Source organism: Indicator indicator, chromosome 7 (genome assembly GCF_027791375.1).
Source record: "Indicator indicator isolate 239-I01 chromosome 7, UM_Iind_1.1, whole genome shotgun sequence".
Lineage (NCBI taxonomy): Eukaryota > Metazoa > Chordata > Aves > Piciformes > Indicatoridae > Indicator > Indicator indicator.
Genome location: NC_072016.1, coordinates 27694405 through 27711733, shown reverse-complemented (window position 1 = coordinate 27711733; position 17329 = coordinate 27694405). Strand labels below are relative to the sequence as shown.

The 17329-nt window shown below is 37.6% G+C and overlaps 1 protein-coding gene across 1 annotated transcript in view; it reads left to right on the top strand.

Moving 5' to 3' along the window:
• Positions 1-17329, top strand: part of CCSER2 (coiled-coil serine rich protein 2) — a 51260-nt gene that overhangs the window by 18240 nt on the left and 15691 nt on the right. The window contains exons 6-9 of the mRNA XM_054382407.1: positions 9018-9101; positions 12025-12120; positions 13547-13557; positions 13641-13710. Coding sequence (XP_054238382.1) covers positions 9018-9101; positions 12025-12120; positions 13547-13557; positions 13641-13710 — 261 coding nt within the window. The remainder of the gene's footprint in view (positions 1-9017; positions 9102-12024; positions 12121-13546; positions 13558-13640; positions 13711-17329) is intronic.

Genomic DNA, 17329 nt, shown 5'->3' with positions numbered 1-17329 from the left:
ACATCATGTCTGCATAGTGAACTACATAAACTGCGCCTCTCAACAGCCTCAAGAATGCAATTAGTACATGAGATAGCAAGCAACTTTTTGTTCAGAGCTTTTAATTCCTTTACCACCAGGACAATCAAACTAGAGAGATGATCTGTGTATGTGTACTTCATTGAGTAAAGGAGTGCATTGTTATAGCCAAATAGGGATGGCAACTCCACCACTTCCCTTGCAGCCTATTCTAGCACCTCACCACTCTCTCAGTAAAGGAGATTTTCCTAATGTCCAATCTAAACCTTCCATTTCACAACTTAAACCTATTTCCTCTTGTCCTATCACTATCTACTTGGGAGAGAAGACCACTACCAGTCTCACAACCTCTTCTCCTCCTGCCTCTCTGTAATAGCAAGTTTTCTGTTAACAAGTACTAATCTTAAGTTCAAACTTCATCAAGCATACTTTGTTTTCTTGACCTAAGCACCTCCTGTTTTGACTTGCTGTTATCAAAACTCATCGCTTCTGTGTATTCTACTGTCCTGTTTATTTTCCAGTCTTATAATCAAACACTATGTATAGTAATGTAAAAGTAAATTAACCTGCTACAGAGGAGAAAATTTTAGACCTTTACCCCTATTTACAAAACATTTTGAGTAAAACTTCTATGAAATATCTTTTCATTATTTATAAGTGTTAAAACTTCTGTTTGCATAAAGCTATTTTCAGGGAAATGAGATAAAATATTATAATTTTTTTTAACTTACTCTGAAGAACAGAAATGTAATTTTGAAAACAATTACATGAACTTTAGCAGTCTTAACACTGAAGTCGGTGTGGATCTGTGTATCTTAGTCTGAGTTTTATGATGGGTCTTTTCTTACGTGATGTTAAAAACCAGTATACAGTCACCTCCTTTCACACAGGAAGGAAGCAGAAGTTGCTTTACTGATACTATACGTTTAAATGTATGTGTGTTATCTTTTTCCAGTTAGAACTTCTAGCATATTATTTAATTTGGATAGTTAGCCATAAAGCTGTAGTCAGGTCTTCAGGGTGAGGTCTCACAGGAACATTTGTAGTAAGATAGTGAGCTATAGTAATTAACTCCAATTTTCTACAACTATCTCATCAGCTGTAGTGTGGCTTGTGGAGTATAGCATGTAATGAATACCTAGCAGATTCCTAGGGAGACTTAATGTGGTCTACTGGATTTATTGCTGTGACTGTAGCCCACGTAACTGTGTATAAATTATCTTGGATATTACTAGCAATGTTGCTGCAATACATTGGATTTAGTGTTGTGTTCCAAATTCTGCTTGGAAAAAGAAGTGGTTATTTGAGTAGTCTTGCCTTGTCTGACCTTTGTGTGACTGCCATCACAATGCCAGCAGTACACCTACTGCCTGCTTACTTCTTGCATACTCCCATCATTCTGTATTTTCTGACAGTGAAATTTGGAACAGGAGTCTATCTTATGCAGAATTGTTTAAAATTTTCACTGCAGTAAGTATAACGTTCTCTGATTTTGCTGGAGTGAAAAATGTACGTTCTTCTTAATTTAAATGCAGTTGGAACTATTTACAGGGAGCTGTTGATCTACTGGTGAATGTTCTAATTTAATGCTTAACTGGAGCACTAACTTTGTATTGTAAAAAGAAAATGCTGTGTAAGGCCAACTGTAGTAATAATTACCATCTAAATGTTAATACCTCTTAAACATTGACTAAGGTACTTCATTTGCAGGCATAATAGTTAAGAAGTTTTCTGCTGATTTTAAACTGTCTTCCTTTTTCCTCCTCAATTTCTTGAACTTGCTGCTCCAGGTTGAGGCTACAGAGAATGTGTTAAAACTTCTGTATTTAAAGAGTTGTACTGTTTCTGATGTCCTGGAGTCTTTCATCTAGACAAGGATGAACCATCATGTGTAGTAACTTTCTCTGGAGCCTGGCGTTAATGATTTGCAGCTACTCTGTTTTATCTCAGATAAGCACTTAGTGATATTTTAAGAACTGAAAACATAGAGCAGGTCACAAAACTGTGATGTCTGTCAAACCTTTTTTTTTCCTGATGTATTCAAGTTTTATAAAAGAGTTTCTTTTCAACTTAACTTTCATGAATGGAGAAGAAATTCTGTTTTCCTAGCACAAATCTTCAATGTAACTAGTCAGATAAATGGGCTGATCCTATATTAAGAAGTATGAATAAAAAATGATTTTTTTTTAGTGCAAAAAGTTACAAGCATCAATATATTTTTGCTGATGATTTAGTAAGTCACTTGCATACCTTTGAAGTATGTATTCATTGTGTTCTTTTTGCATCTGGTGAGACTGGTAAGAGGTATTTATCTTTGTAACAAGAAGTGTGAAGACAAGAAAGAAACAGATCTAATTAATGAAAACCAGAGGTTTCTTTATGGCATGTATTACGTTGTATAAATTGCACCTACAGTTGTTAGTTTTTTTCTCTTGGCCCCAAAATGGTTTACCTCAGTGACTTAACTGTGCTTAAAAGAAACAGAAGTGAAGAAATCAGCAAACAATAGCAAATAAAATTGGGAAATCTTAAGTTTAGGCAGCTGGTTAGCTGTTGGACAATCATTGTAACAGCATTTGTCACTGGGCAGTGGAAACAGTCATACTCATTTGTAGCAATATTTGAATAAAGCTACCCTCAAAATGCCAAGTAATCAGCAGGTGAACAGCACCCTCTGCTTGATGGACTGGTAATGAATTGTCTCTTTGCAGATTTATAAAAATGTTTCGAGCAAAGGAAAGTATTAAAATGAATAATTTTTAACAAAGAAAACTTTGAATTAGGAATCAAATGCTAAACTATGAGAAAACTTTAAACCTTTGTAAATTTCAGAAACATCTGTTTTGTACTTTTTGACTTCTTCATGAGCTGTAAATGCTACAGTGTTGGAAGAATTCTCAAGATGAAATTGTTAGTATAACATTAGTAGCATAGTCTTTTTAAATACTGAGTGTTAAAAGGAAGCTTATGGTGTTAGGGAATTACAAGATAATTGCCAAAAAGGCATTTACTTCTGATGAGTTGATTTTTGTAACAGAAGAATTTCAAATACATTAGTGTAATGAAAACCACTATTTTAAGCTTTCAGTGTTGTGTTCCCATGAGCCAATATCTTGATATTCTTCTGAGAGAATAGCCTTTATCTTGTTTCTTTCGTTTTTCAAGAAGATCTACAATATCTCTTTATTTTGCCTGTGCTTTTAACTAACGCCTTCAAATAATATCAAAGAAAGCAAGAGAAGAGGGGAAAATGGAAAGGCTAGTCAGTAAGAACAGCTGCATGGCCTATATGCTGTATAGAAAGCTCATGTTTATAATCTTGAAATGTGGTTTAGGGACCACTCCAGTGTATTTAGTAATGGAGTTTGACTTTTCTTTTGGATGTGCTTTTCTCTTTTTAAAGTAGAGGCACTTAAAATGAGAACCTGTAACTGCCAAGGGGATAGGAGAAAACGTGAGCAAATGTGGCATTTTTAAGCTGCTGAATTCAGAACAGCAGAGGTACTGCAGTGATCAAAGCCCAACAGTCCACAGTAGGTAAATGCCTTCTGCATGTGATCAGTATAGCAGGTTAGACAGATAGTGAGGTTTTATTAGGCTATTCTTGGCTAAATACTTGTATCTTACCTGGAGTGCTGTCCAGCTCTGGCGTCCTCAACAGGAAGGACATGGACCTGGTGGAGGGGTCCAGAGGAGGACCACAGAAATGATCAGGGGGTTGGAACACCTCTGCTATGAGGACAGGCTGAGGGAGCTGGGGTTGTTCAGCCTGGAGAAGAAAAGGCTTTGGGCAGACCTAAGAGCGGCCTTCCAGTACCTGAAGGGAGCCTACAGGAAGGCTGCAGAGGGACTGTTTCAGAAGGCCTGTGGTGATAGGACAAGGGACAACAGTTTGAAATTGTAGATGAATAGATTGGATATTAGGAAGAATCTGTTTTCCATGAGGGTGGTGGAACACTGGCACAGGTTGCCCAGGAAGGTAGTTGAGGCTTCATCCCTGGAGATATTCAAGGTCAGGCTCAGCAAGGCTCTGAGCAACCTGATCTAATGGAAAATGTCCCTGCTCACTGCAGGGGGTTTGGTCTAGATGACCTTTGCTAGATGACCCCTTCCAACCCAAACCATTCTATGACTATGATCTGATAAATCTTTCTCATAAATCATAATCACTAAATAAATATTACTATTTAGCATGCTGTATACCAAAGGCGTTAATGAAGTTCTTTCTAAATTTGTGAGCTGAAGCAAGCACAGAAATTGGTGTCATTAGTACTAAAAAATTCACAGTTAAAACATTGACATGAGAGCATGCTATGTACAGCCACTCAAAAAGGATAGGTTTCATTTTGTGGCTCTTTTCTGAGTGAGTTTGTTTTGTTACTGCAACAGCCATGATGGAGGGTTATTCTAAAACCTTCATCTTATGTTCTTGAGATGGATTAAAAATGCCAGATGCAGACGTGAGAATATAATTGAGTGGTTCTCTGAAACTGTAACATTTCAGAGTGGGCATGTGAAAATGTTTGAAATGTAGAAAATTAATCATCCAGAGAAATAAGGTGCATGCCAGTGTTAACACTTGGGGAAAAAAGATTCTTACATATTTTACCTCCATGTACACTTAAATCTCTTTATCTCTCTCTCTCACTGAGATTCTCCTAAACCAAAAATCAACTGGTTGGTAGCAAATGAAAATGGCATTGATTTTCTATAGCAAATAGTCTTTGCAAAGGATTGTGAAGCTGAAATAATATTAAGCATGAAATAGGACTACTTTGATAGTCATGGTTGTGAAGCTTTAGGCATTCCTCTGTATTTCTTGTATATGCACTATGCTGATGAATATTAAAGTCTTGTTAGAGAGGTGGTAAATCGTATCTTCGCACTTCATAAAGTCAGAGTTCTTTCAGAGCAGCCTCCTGTCCTTTGAGTATTCTAGAAGTGTTTGAAGGGAGTTTTTGTGTGGACTACAAACTCCCCTACAAACACCTAGTCCCTTCGTTCAGCTAATAGTAAATTTAGGGTGATATTCTAAGGCTTGCTGGTATATGTTGTAATAGTTTGACTCCAGGATTGCTTTAATTTCATAAGCCACTTTAAAACATACCTTGAGGCATGTGGTTACCTCAGTTTATTACATAGGGACCACCCAAAACTGGCCAAAGGCTGATAAATGCGCTGTTACTTTATGTCCAGCAAAACCTTTACAGTAAGTGTGGTTATCTTAAATCTCTGGGAGAAGCAATTCAGATGAGTTTAGATATTCATATCAATAAGAAGAGGTCTGTGAAATGATCAGTCACTGCCATATTGTTTAAATGAGCATAATCTTGATTAAACAGTGCATACAAAAATAGCTGAGTTGATATCAGGTTGCAATAATAAATCCTATAACTGCAGACTATCCCTCTGTACTAAGTAAATGTGAATGTCTGCAACATCAATCCTCTGTCATCTTACATACTGCAGGTTGTTTTTGTGCCCAACCACCAGTAATGTTTAAAAACAACTGTACCAGGATTTCCAGCATGTATGTGAGGTTTGAGTTGTTGCAATGTTTTTAAATGTACAAGATAGTTGTAAATACAAAAATATATTTTTTCCTTATATGCTCCCCCCCTTTATTTTTTTTCAAAAGCAATCTAATTTCCTGTGAGATGAAAGTGCTCACAACCTAAAGCTCACAATCCCACCACTGCTGCAAAGCCACCACTAAAACACATCCCTCAGCACCACATCCATGTGGCTTTTAAACACCTTCAGAGATGGTGACCCCACTACCTGCCCTGAGCACCCTGTTCCAGTGCTTGATAACCCTTTCTGTGAAGAAAGTGTTTGCAATTTGCAACCTGAACCTACCCTGGCCCAACTTGAAGCCACTTTAGTAAAAGCATAATTGATGTTCCCTGAATGACATTCAAGATCAGACTTGATGTGGCCCTGGACAGCCTGATCAAGTTGAAGGTGTCCTTGCTCACTGCAGGGGAGTTTGGCAGGATGACCTTTGAAGGGCTCTTCTAACCAAATGCAGTTTGTGAACCTGTGAATGTAGGGTGTGCATCATCTAGCTGCAGAGCAGAGAACCTGCAGGAAATACCTCCTTCCACCTTCTGCTCCAGCAAGTAGGGCTAATAAAACTGTTAGGTAAAGACCAAGAGGCTTTTACATGGCCTATTGTGATGTAATGATACCTTTATAAAGTTCGCTGTAATGTTACCCAAAGGTTCTATGTTCTCCACAGGTTTCTGAAACTCAGTGGTATCTTAATATTATAGTTGCTAGGCTACTAAAAATACAATGCATGTAAAACTAGTTGCATTTGGTTTGCTATTTCTATTGTCTTTGCTAACTCTAATCTTCTATTAACCATATAGCCTTATTCTGCTGATTTCCCCTTCCTCAATCTCATTTTACAGTATGATGAACAAGAAAGAAAAGGCAAAACAAGTTTCATACATTAATTCTATCCTATATTCACAATGAGATGCTTTAAATTCTCACCGATAACATTAGGACAGAATTGTTTTCAATTGCTCTGTCTTCATTATATGTATTAAGATAATTAAGACAGTGGTAAGGGAATTAAATGAACTTAGTTCTTGCTTTGCTGATGAATGTTAGTTGAGCATTAGCATAGGGTTGAAGTACTAGATTTATATTTCCAGGGAATATGTAATGTACTAATTTTCTTTGCTGTTAGGTCTTAATCTTCTGTCTTGGAATGTTTTATTGCTCTACTTCAGTGCATTTTAATGGCAATAGAAGGCATAGCAGAGATATCAGTGATACAACTTCTAAAAGCCATGCAAAATACTTTTGCATGAAATAGTTTGTCTTGTTTTGTGTGGTTTTGCGTTCCCATGATTACTCCTTCACAATAACTGTGGCTGTGTGATGTAACATTTCTTCTGAGTGCATGTATTTGAATCATTGGTTTACAAATATTGATGTAACCTGTTAATTGCAGACTATAAGATAAATAGAAAATACGTAAAATATCATCTCCTAATCTAGAAATGATTCTATGATTCTACTTGCTACTCATTTCCTCTAGCATTTTGGAAACATTTTGGATTAAATAACATTTCTTTCTAAAGATACTATTGTTGAAATTATTTTAAAACATTTGATTAGGACTTTTTCATAACATAATATGTGAAATTCTGTCACTTGCTGGCAGTCTGCCCAGAAGGAACAAGAAGCTACTTGTGAATTGAACACAACTGTGTGTTGGACAGTGTCAGCTGAAATATTTACTATGTTAAGGAGTCAGAAGCCTTGAAGTTTGTCTGCTCTCAAAATAGTCTCACAAAAAAACAACAACCAAACAAAAAACCCTAAGAAAACCCAACAAAACAACACCAAAACCTGAAAGACATGAAATGATATGTAAGTGATAGAAACTAAATTTCATTGTCTGTAGTATGATAAATGTAATTTAGAATCGTATATTAGTTCTTGGTATTTATCTTTTAAGTCTGATGGTGGCTGTGTGTATTTTGGCTACAAGTAATGTGTTTGTAGGAAAAAGTAAAAATCTAATTGGTAGAAGTTGTTTATTCTTTTTTGCATCTAAAGAATTTCATTCATGTTTCTCTGAAATTTGGTTGTTTTTTTTTTTAAGGAAATACTTATCATGGATTAAAAAGAAAAAAAAATCTCTCACAAAAACCCCAATAAAATACAAAACACCCCTCCCTCCCCACCCCCCCCCCCCAAAAAAAAAAAACAAAACAAAACCAAACTAAGAACTTTAGTAGACACAAAGAACATAAATAGGTCCATTGTAGGTTTTCCCTTTAATTGATCTGTAGCATTTAAGCTGAAAATTCAGTCTTGTGGGTTTTAGGAGTTGCTGGCTCAGCCTTAGAGTTGTTTTACACAGGTTTTTGAGACATGCTGCTGTTACATTCTACAAATATGATTTTAAGTAGTGAGGTCATCGAGTTAAACTCCTGTGTGAGAACACTAAAGAACCCAAAGGAGAATACTGTAAGGTAGAAGATTCATTTATTCTTAAAGAATGTAGCAGATGGAGGAAATGGATGGGGAGTAGGGGAATAAATCTTTTTACACCAAGGAAATGGGGGTTATGAATTTCCATGACCATGAAGTAACTGTACTGTAGTTGTTGTCACTCTTAAGATTGGATACAACATCATGGTACAAACCTGAGATCATTGCAACAATACGTCCTCAGTTTTTGGTCTGTGACTTGACTCTGTAACAATCTTTTCAGAGCTGAGTGCCACAGTATTAGAGTACTGCCTATAATGGCTCTGTGTATTTTTTTTGTGTGTGTGTCCTTCAGAACGGACCTAGACAATCTTTTCATGTCTTTTCTTAATTCTGCTAATGCCTTCTGTGCTTAATTTTAAAATTCACGTCTGTCAAGACAGGGGAAAGGGTACTGCCTGTGTTAGGGAGGTGGGGAGTAAATGATTTCCAAGGTCCTTTCCAACCTAAACCATTCTAGGATTCTACTTTTGTGTGGTTCCAATTTTTATAATTTATAGTTAGTTCTGATGGCTGTGAGTTAATTATGTATTAGTCTGCCCAGCAGCAAGTGTTGCCATTCTGGGTAAGAATTCGTTGCTGAAATATTTTGGCTTTGTATTTTGATACTGCTCAGACATCAGCATCCATTTGACTTGCATTGTGAAGGTAATGAAGCTTTTAAAGCAGCATACCATCACCAATGCTTCCTGATATGACACATTGGAATACAATGGGGAGTTTTAAGCAGATTATTGTGCAAAATGAACACACTTCAACATAGCTGCAGCTATTTGAGTTTGTGAGCCCCTGTTTGGGCATTGTACACATGCTGCAGGAAGGGAGGCTTTCCTATTGGGGAAAAAAAGAAAATCCACAGTGAGAGGTCAGAAATTTTAACAGCTTCTGCAGAGGTGATACATCTTCATCCATGAAAGCAAGATTACGAGGGAGCTGTTTCAGCAAGTAATTAGTTTTTGTTCTTCTCTTCGGTTCTCTGACAGAGTGATGAAAATGTGTCGCCCCAGGAAATCTCACTCTCAGTTCCATCAAGTCCAGAACCAGAAGAACGTGAGTCAACTTTTAAGGTAAATGACACTGATTTACTCTTCAGAAAAATATGCAAACCTGTTAATGTTTTAAAAATACAAACTAAAAACTTGTGTCATTATGAAGTAGTGCTTCTAGCATCTTTTTTTTCTATTAAAGTGCAAACCTAATATGTTTATACACTTATTCTTTTCAGTCTTGTTAAAATAGAAGCTTGGGGTTTTTTTGTTTGTTTTGGTTTTTTTTTTTTTTACCTTTTAAAATACATGTTTAAGAAGGTTAGCACAGTTTTGCCTTTTGGTATTTGTAGCAGTCTTGTGGGAATTAACAGATGTGAAGTAACATCCTTCAAAAATTTTCTGCCACCTTGGAATGTTAGAATTTGAAAAGACTCTTTTTGCTGTCAACCGTAATCATAGCATACTTATTCAATCACTTCATTTTGTTACATTTATTGTTGACTACAGGTTAAAATATCTTTATCTAAATTAAGTTGTCCCTGAGCTAATGCAGGTATTGCAGATGTGACTTAAAAATCCATGTGAACCCCACAAACTCAAAAATGAGTTTGTTTGGAAGGAAGAAGCAATCACGTTGGATATTCCAAAAAAAAGAGATCATCTTTTATGGTCACAAAATGTTGTGCTTTTTACAGTAGCAAAGTTTTGTAGCAATTCCCTCAGGTTCCTGCTGTAAAATCAGGATAGAAAGCTCCTGCACTAGGGGAGAGGAACAATACTTGCTGAAGACATAATGAAATTATAAGTACATCCTGAAAATGAAGAACTATTAAGATCATTGTCTTGTTTGAAGATCATCTGTCCAAATCCTGGGTTCAGGGATTGAGGTTTGCCAAAGCTGTAGGTCCATATTCAACGTCCTTTAGCAACTCTGGTTTCCACATGGTTAAAATTTAGGTCTTCTTTTCTCCTTACTTGTTGTCTGATGTATTTGTTGTGCTTGTCCTTCTACAGTCATCTCCATCAAAATCTTAGAACCTTATAAGTCTTAATTCCTAGAAGAAAAACTAATGCCTTTTAACTTCTTAGTAAGTAGGTTAGGTTTAACTGACATTTTGAATTGTTACTTTTCTAATTCATACTGGCACATGATTTGAAAAAATTCACAACTTAATTGGTCTGAGTTATCCTAAAGCAGTGAGCAATGACACCTTCAGTGAAACTGGAATAGTAAATGTATGCTGCTAAATGGAAGCATGCCCCTTAATTTACAGCCTAGCTGTGGCAGTTTAGGCTAGGTGCCCCCTGCCACTGCTACATGAGATACACCTCTGGTGTCCCAGGTGCCCACCCAATAGGGGTGGACACAGGAAATGGCGTATTTCTACCCATAAATCCTGCACCCTATAAAGCCATCTGCAGAGTCATTCTCTTCCTCTTTCTTCCCTCTCTGTCCCCGTGGGAGATGCTCTCATCGGGTAACGGTGGGGGAGTATCTCAGGCCTCTTGGGCCTGTCTAGGCCTAATGCCAGGAGGAGAATGGAGGGGGGGCAGTCTCAGACCTGGCCAGCCTGAGACTTGCCTAGCAGCGGGAGGGGGAAGAAAGAGCCCTGAGGGTTTGGGTATACCCTGAGGTGGGAGGAGGGAAGGATTGGAAGCCTCTGGGAATTGTGTAAGGGACTCTGTATGCTTTAGGATGTTCTTTGCCACTATGCTTTGTAGTGTTTTTGTAGTTTCACCAATTACTTTTCCATTTAAACTCTCCATCCACTCTCCAATCCGTTTGTGTGTGTCATTCTTTTGTCCCTTTCGGGGCAAGAGATGTTCTGGCTGGCCTCAAACCAGCACACTAGCTATAACAGGACAGTTAAAAAAATCAATTAAAAATGCCTTGTGATGAGAAATTATAAAAAAAAAAATACTCTTGTGTAGTACCCAAATTTTTTAGTCTGTACTTTTGCATAATTAAGTGTTCGGTTTTTAGTAGGATGCACTCAAGTCAGCTAATAGAGTCACAGAATGGCTTAGGCTGGAAGGGACCTTAGAGATCATCTCCTCCAATCTCCCTGCCATGGGCAGGGATGCCTCTCAACTAAACTCAGCTTCTCAAGGCCTCATCCAACCTGGTCTTGAAACACCCTCAGGGAGGAGGCATCCACTATCTCCTGACCAACTTCTTCCAGAGTCTCACTACCCTAATACTGAAGAAATTTTTCCTAAGATCCAATCTAAACCTACTCTCCTTCAGCTTAAAAACATTCCCCCTTGTCCTATTGCTACACACCCTTATGAAAAGTCCCTCTCCAGCCTTCCTGTAGAATCCCTTCAGGTATTTGAAAGCAGCTCTAAGGTCTCCTTTGAGTCCTTTCTTCTGTAGGCTGAGCTGCCCCAGCTGCCTCAACCTGTCCTTTTGGCAGAGGTGTTCCAGCCCTTGGATCATCTTTGTGGCCCTCCTCTGGACTTGCTCCAACAGCTCTGTGTCCTGATGATGATGGGGACAGAGTACTTGAGTTGTGCTATTTGCATTCAGTAACTGTAGTTATGCTTATGTTTATGAAGTACTTTTATCTTATTTCTATAATTTTTAATAGTGGTTTACTTAGCTTTTAAGCTTCAGTTTTGTTTTTTTTTTTTTTTTTTTCTCTTACTGGATTAAGATGAGCATAGGTAGGGTTTGATTGCTTGGAATGTTTATCCTCATGGTTATGGTTGCTTGTACAACAGATGAAGTACTGCATTAAAGATGCATATGATTTCCTTACCCTGGACAATTCAGTGAGTCAGCTCAGTTCAGCCTCCTAAAGAAACTGCTAGTCAAGTTTCTTCATTCTTTAGGTTATATACCTACATCTCATTTCACTATGTGACCGAGAGGAGGAAAGCATTTACTAATGTTACTGCCAGTCCTCCATGATCATCTGATGCCATGTCCTGTAGAGATGTTGATGTGGATTGTGTCACTTGTACAGAAAATCTCATATTGCCTGCTATTGTTTTGCAGATGGATGATCTGCTGAATGAGATCAGGCAGCTTAAAGATGAACTGAAGAAGAAGGATGAAACAATCAACCAATTAGAACATCAACTTGTAAGTATGGTGCCAGCTGCTTTACAAAATACCAAAGTGCACTTCCATAGGTAATTGTTATGAAGGCTTTAAGAGGGCTAGACATTTAATTATTTCCTATGCTTTTGTAACAAAAGTGGACTTACATTCTTTTTAGACCGACCTGATTCATGGGTCTGTAAGCATTTAGTTCTACGTGTCCTAGTGTGTTTGCATTTACAGACCTGGGATCTTTAATTCTGCAGGCCAGTCATGATTTACATGTAGGGCACTAAGCAAGTATGTTTATGAAATTATTATATATTTCATTTCCAAAACAAACCTTTTGAACATAAAATTCTAGAAGCTGTTCAGAAATAGCGGTGAGTAAAGATAAGGGACTTTATGCTTAGTGCTTTAAAAATTGACAAATATTAGGCTTATTGTTCTGCCTGAAGCTTTTTTATTTCTATCTTTCCCATACTGTCCATTAGTTCAGTAAGGAATTCCACCATAGAATTTAAAGCCAAGCAAGACAGTATTAGAAGCTGATTTTTTTTTTTTTTTAAATACAAATTAAAGTATGTTGCATAGTAAGATTAAATAGGCCAAATAAATAAGTTAGGGAGATATTTTTGTCATACGTCCATTGCAGGTGGACACAAGTCCTCAAGCAAAAGTCAAGTATGCCTTCTTGCCTTTTCTTTTTGCTCTTGTTCTAAGCTGCCTTTGGATTTTGCCATGCATATCTCTGCATTAGGTTCTGGTAAACTCACTTGCCATGACAGTTCTTGTAAAATAGCCTCCCATTTTCCAGCTATTTCAAGCTATGGCTAGAGACAGCCTTGTGTGACTAATGAAATGTTTAGCTTCTGCTTTCTTATTCGTCTGTACTGAAATTGACCTGTGGTCTTCATCCTTACCCTGTCTAGCATGTGATCATTCCCTCTCAAACAAAAATGACTGGCTAAGATTTCACTTTCAGTCCTGCTCAAAAATGGAGTTCCAGATCACAGCATACTGAAATAAACTATCTTGTCTATTAGTCTTTTGCAGTAAGTGTTGGTTTTTCCAGTATAATTAGTCTCACTCTTAACATAGGTCTTCAAAGATTTGTTCAAGGAAATTTCACCTTTCCTGATAGGCTTCCAGAATTGCTTAGCTGCAAGAAAGTTTTAAGTTACTGCAGTAACTTAAAACTTTCTTGCAGCTAAGAACCTCTGCTGTAAAGATGGGTAAAATTTCTATTTGTAATTATGGAAAGGGTGACGTAAAGAAAATTGTGCTTCAGAAATTTAAACAAATCAAATTCCCTTCCCAAAAGTCCCTAATTATTCTGGATTATTTCTAAATACACTTTGAGAAGAGAGGCAGTTGTGCAGCATCGTAAATAGTGGTTTCTACACTTTAATCATACAGTGTTGTACTGTCAAATAATGCATGATGTTTGAACACTGAACCTTGACTTCTTTTCAAGCGGCTTTGTCAGTCATCTGCTAACAAGTTTTCCTTTCTTTTTTCTATTTTTTGGGGATGATTAAGGCCATTAGCTGTAACTGCCAGAAAGACAGTCGAAGACCTGCAGGGACAACATGCACGTATGCTGATAAATTTACACAAACCTCCTGGAGGAGGAGTTCTGTGAGTAAACTGTGTCATTCCTTCTCAGTTGTGACTTCTGCATTTCATTCCCCACTGCTTTTACTTTTGCTGTCAAAGAAGTTGGCCTTGTTGAGGAGATTCTGTGCTGTGTCAGAGTGGTATCCCTCCTCCTGTGCATTGCTTCCATTCTTTTGCAACTCTTTTATTTAAACATCTATTACAAATGTTTCTTTTAGGTATGTAAACTTTAAAAATCTCTTCAAAATAATCACCCTTTGCACTAGTTGAGTTACGGTCAGTCCAAGCTGTATATCTAATTACACAGAAGATATCTTCCTATATCCTCACTTCAAAGTTATAGATGTCTTTATTTGGATTTTTTCCCTGGTTAAAGTTTCATCGTTGATTCATAGAATGGTTTAGGTTGGAAGGGACCTTAAAGATCCTCTAGTTCCAACCCCCCTGCCATGGGCAGAGAAACCTTCCACTTGACCAGGTTGCTCAAGGCCTCATCCAACCTGGTCTTGAACATTTTTGAGAAAAAGAAACAGTATAGCCTAAGGTTCAATACATAAGTATAAAAAGAAAAGTTACTCTTCTAATAAATGCATTTTTATATTTCTAAGTTAATTCTTTCAAAAAAATCATTGAGTGAAAAGCACTTTGACAAAGGACATCTTCATTCTCATATGTTGTTTCATGGCTGACATTTGCTTCCGTTATGTAAAACCTAAGTGCCTTACAGAATGGTCATAGAATACTTAAGATGGGGAGGAACAACATATTTGGTATTAGCATTAATAATAATACTCTTGAGTGATAAGCAGCACCTTTGCCAGTCACCAGCACATTTGTCTTCTCATCTTGAAGCTACAGCTCTAGCTAGAGAATCCTAAGAATGTTCTAAAACATCAAAAATGGATAGTTCTTATTTTTTCTTTGATTTTACCCTGATATAAGTTACTTGACATAAGGTGGTAGTAAAGATAAATTACCCCTGCTATACTTCTCAAAATACTTTTTTAAATACATAATGCTAGGATAGAAATACCACCATACTGTGTGTTCACCAGTGGCTCGCAAATAGCTTTATCTTGAGACCATGCTTTCCAACTCTCTTCTTTGTGCAAAGAATTCAATGTGGGAGCAGAACCTTAAATATCTTTTGTTTTGCGCTGACACCTGTGTTCCAGAGTATGTGTAATGTCTTTGTTTATTCCATTTCTCTGTTCCTGTTATTTAGGTACTTTTGAGCTTTTTTTTTCCCCCCACAAGTTTTGATTCCATGCATGTGATGTTTATTTGATGTTTCATATATGTGATGTTCATCTGATGTTTTTGTGCATTGATACTATTACAAGGTTTGTGGCTGGTTTTGCTTCCATGTTCCTTTTTATTCCTGTCTCATTTTATACATAAATTCTGAAGCAGACTAGTAACCATTGGAAGTTAGTTGCTAACTGCAGAAGCTTTAGGTTGAGCAACCTGTTTCAAAAGACATTTGCTTTGGTGTGAAGAAGTTTGGGTTAATTTTTTTTCTTGAAAAAAGAAAGAAGATGTCTGCTGTATTCATGATTGGGGGGATGTGTGTGGATGTATGTATATGATCACAGAATCATAGAATCACTAGAGCTGGGGAAGACCTTTAAGATCAAGTCCAACTGTAACCCAATTACTATGACCACTGAACCATATCCTGAAGTGCCATATCTACAGCTTTGTGAACACCTTCAGGGATGGTGACTTCACCCCCTCCCCGGGTAGCCTGTTCTAATGCCTCACTGCTCTCAGTAAAGAAACTTTTCCTAATGTCCAATCTAAACCTCCCCTGGCACAACTTAAACCCTTTTCCTCTTGTCCTATCTTTAGTTACCTGGGAGACCAACACCAGCCTTACTCCAACCTCCTTTCAGGTAGTTGTAGAAAGCAATTAAGACCTCCCCTTAGCCTTGTCTTCTCCAGACTAAAGAACTCCTACTCTGTTAGCTGCTCCTTGTATGCCATGCCCTCCAAACCCTTCATTAGCCTTGTTGTACTTCTCTGGACACACTCCAGGACCTCCATGGCTTCCCTTTTCTGTGGTGCTCAGAATTGAACACAGTACTCAAGCTGTGGCCTCACCAGGGCTGAGTACAGGAGCACAGTCACTTCCAAGCCAGGATGTCACTGGACTTCTTGGCCACCCAGGCTCACTGCTGAGTCATGTTCATCAGCACCTCTAGATGCTTTTCCACTGGGCTGCTTTCCAGCTGCTCTACCCCAAGCCTGTAGTGTTGCTTGGGGTTGTTGTTACTGAAGTGCAGGACCCAGCACTCGGTCTTGTCGAACCTCATTCTGTTGACTTCAGTCCATTGATTTAACCTGTCCAGATCTCTCTACAGTGCCTTCCTACCCTCCAGCAGATCAACACCGCTGCTGAGTTCAGTGTCATCTGCAAACCTCATCCAAATCATTAATAAAGACATTAAATGGAACTGGCCCCAATACCACGTCCTGGGGGACACCACTTGTGAACAGCCATCAGCTGGGTTTATGGGTTATGGATACACATGCGTGTGTGTTCAGGCATATGATCAGTAGATGATGACACAATAAACATCTCAGTATTTTTATCTACATGTAAATTCTGTGATGAAAATTGAGAAAGGAATTTGAAAAATTCTTGATGGTGCTGACATGTTTTCACAACCAACTGCCTTTCAGAAGCTTTTATTTGTAATGAATGGCTGGAAAGCTTTGGGCCAAGTGTGGTGGGGTTATTTAGGGTCTGGTCATTTGCATATTTGTAAGTTACAGGCTTTGTGTGGACAAGCAGAAATTGATAGGAGCTCCTTAATGAGGGATTTCTTAAAAGAAGGTGGTAGCCTTGCTGTTGTAGCTAAGGTTTGGTTCTAACAATCACACCTCAAATTCAACACTTCCTCTGCTAACATGCATTGCTATGCTTCTTTGAATGACTTAATAGGCCTATGAATACAGAAATAACACTGGCATGAAATTGTTGTTCATCGGAAACCCAATGACACAAAATGTCATTTGTGGTAGAAGAGAGACACAATTTGCTTTGTTTTGAGGCAGGAGTACAATAAATGGAAGCAGAGGAGACACCTGAATAAAATATTCTCACCAAAAACAAAGTCCAAAAGAACATGTTTCACTTCATTAACATTCCTGTTCAGTTCAAGGGTCTTGAACTGAGAGTGCAGGCTGGGAGAAATCAGGTTTATCGTTCCTAAATGTGGTGTGAATCATGAAATGAAGTTAAATGTTTATGGAATGATGAGGGTTTTATATAGACTCTATTTTCAAAAAACAAATGATAATTGAGCATCTTGGCAATGAGAGTTGCTCCTTTGAGGCATATTACCTTCTTTCTTCTTTAAGCTTGGTTAAGTTATCAAAGTTGATGAATCATAGAATCATATTTATTTTTCCTGTAAGAGTTGACCTGCCAGTCACTTTAAATGATTGTGAATATCAGAAAATTACTTTAGTTCTATTATCATAACTTCAGACTTTATTCTGGCAGTGTACAAATTGTGGAACTAATACTGTGTTGATTTCTGAAGCATAAATAACATTCTAGTAACACAGGATAATTTACTGATTGAAAAAAAAAGTGCTTCAAGAAACATTGTTAATGTAGCGTTTCACAAAG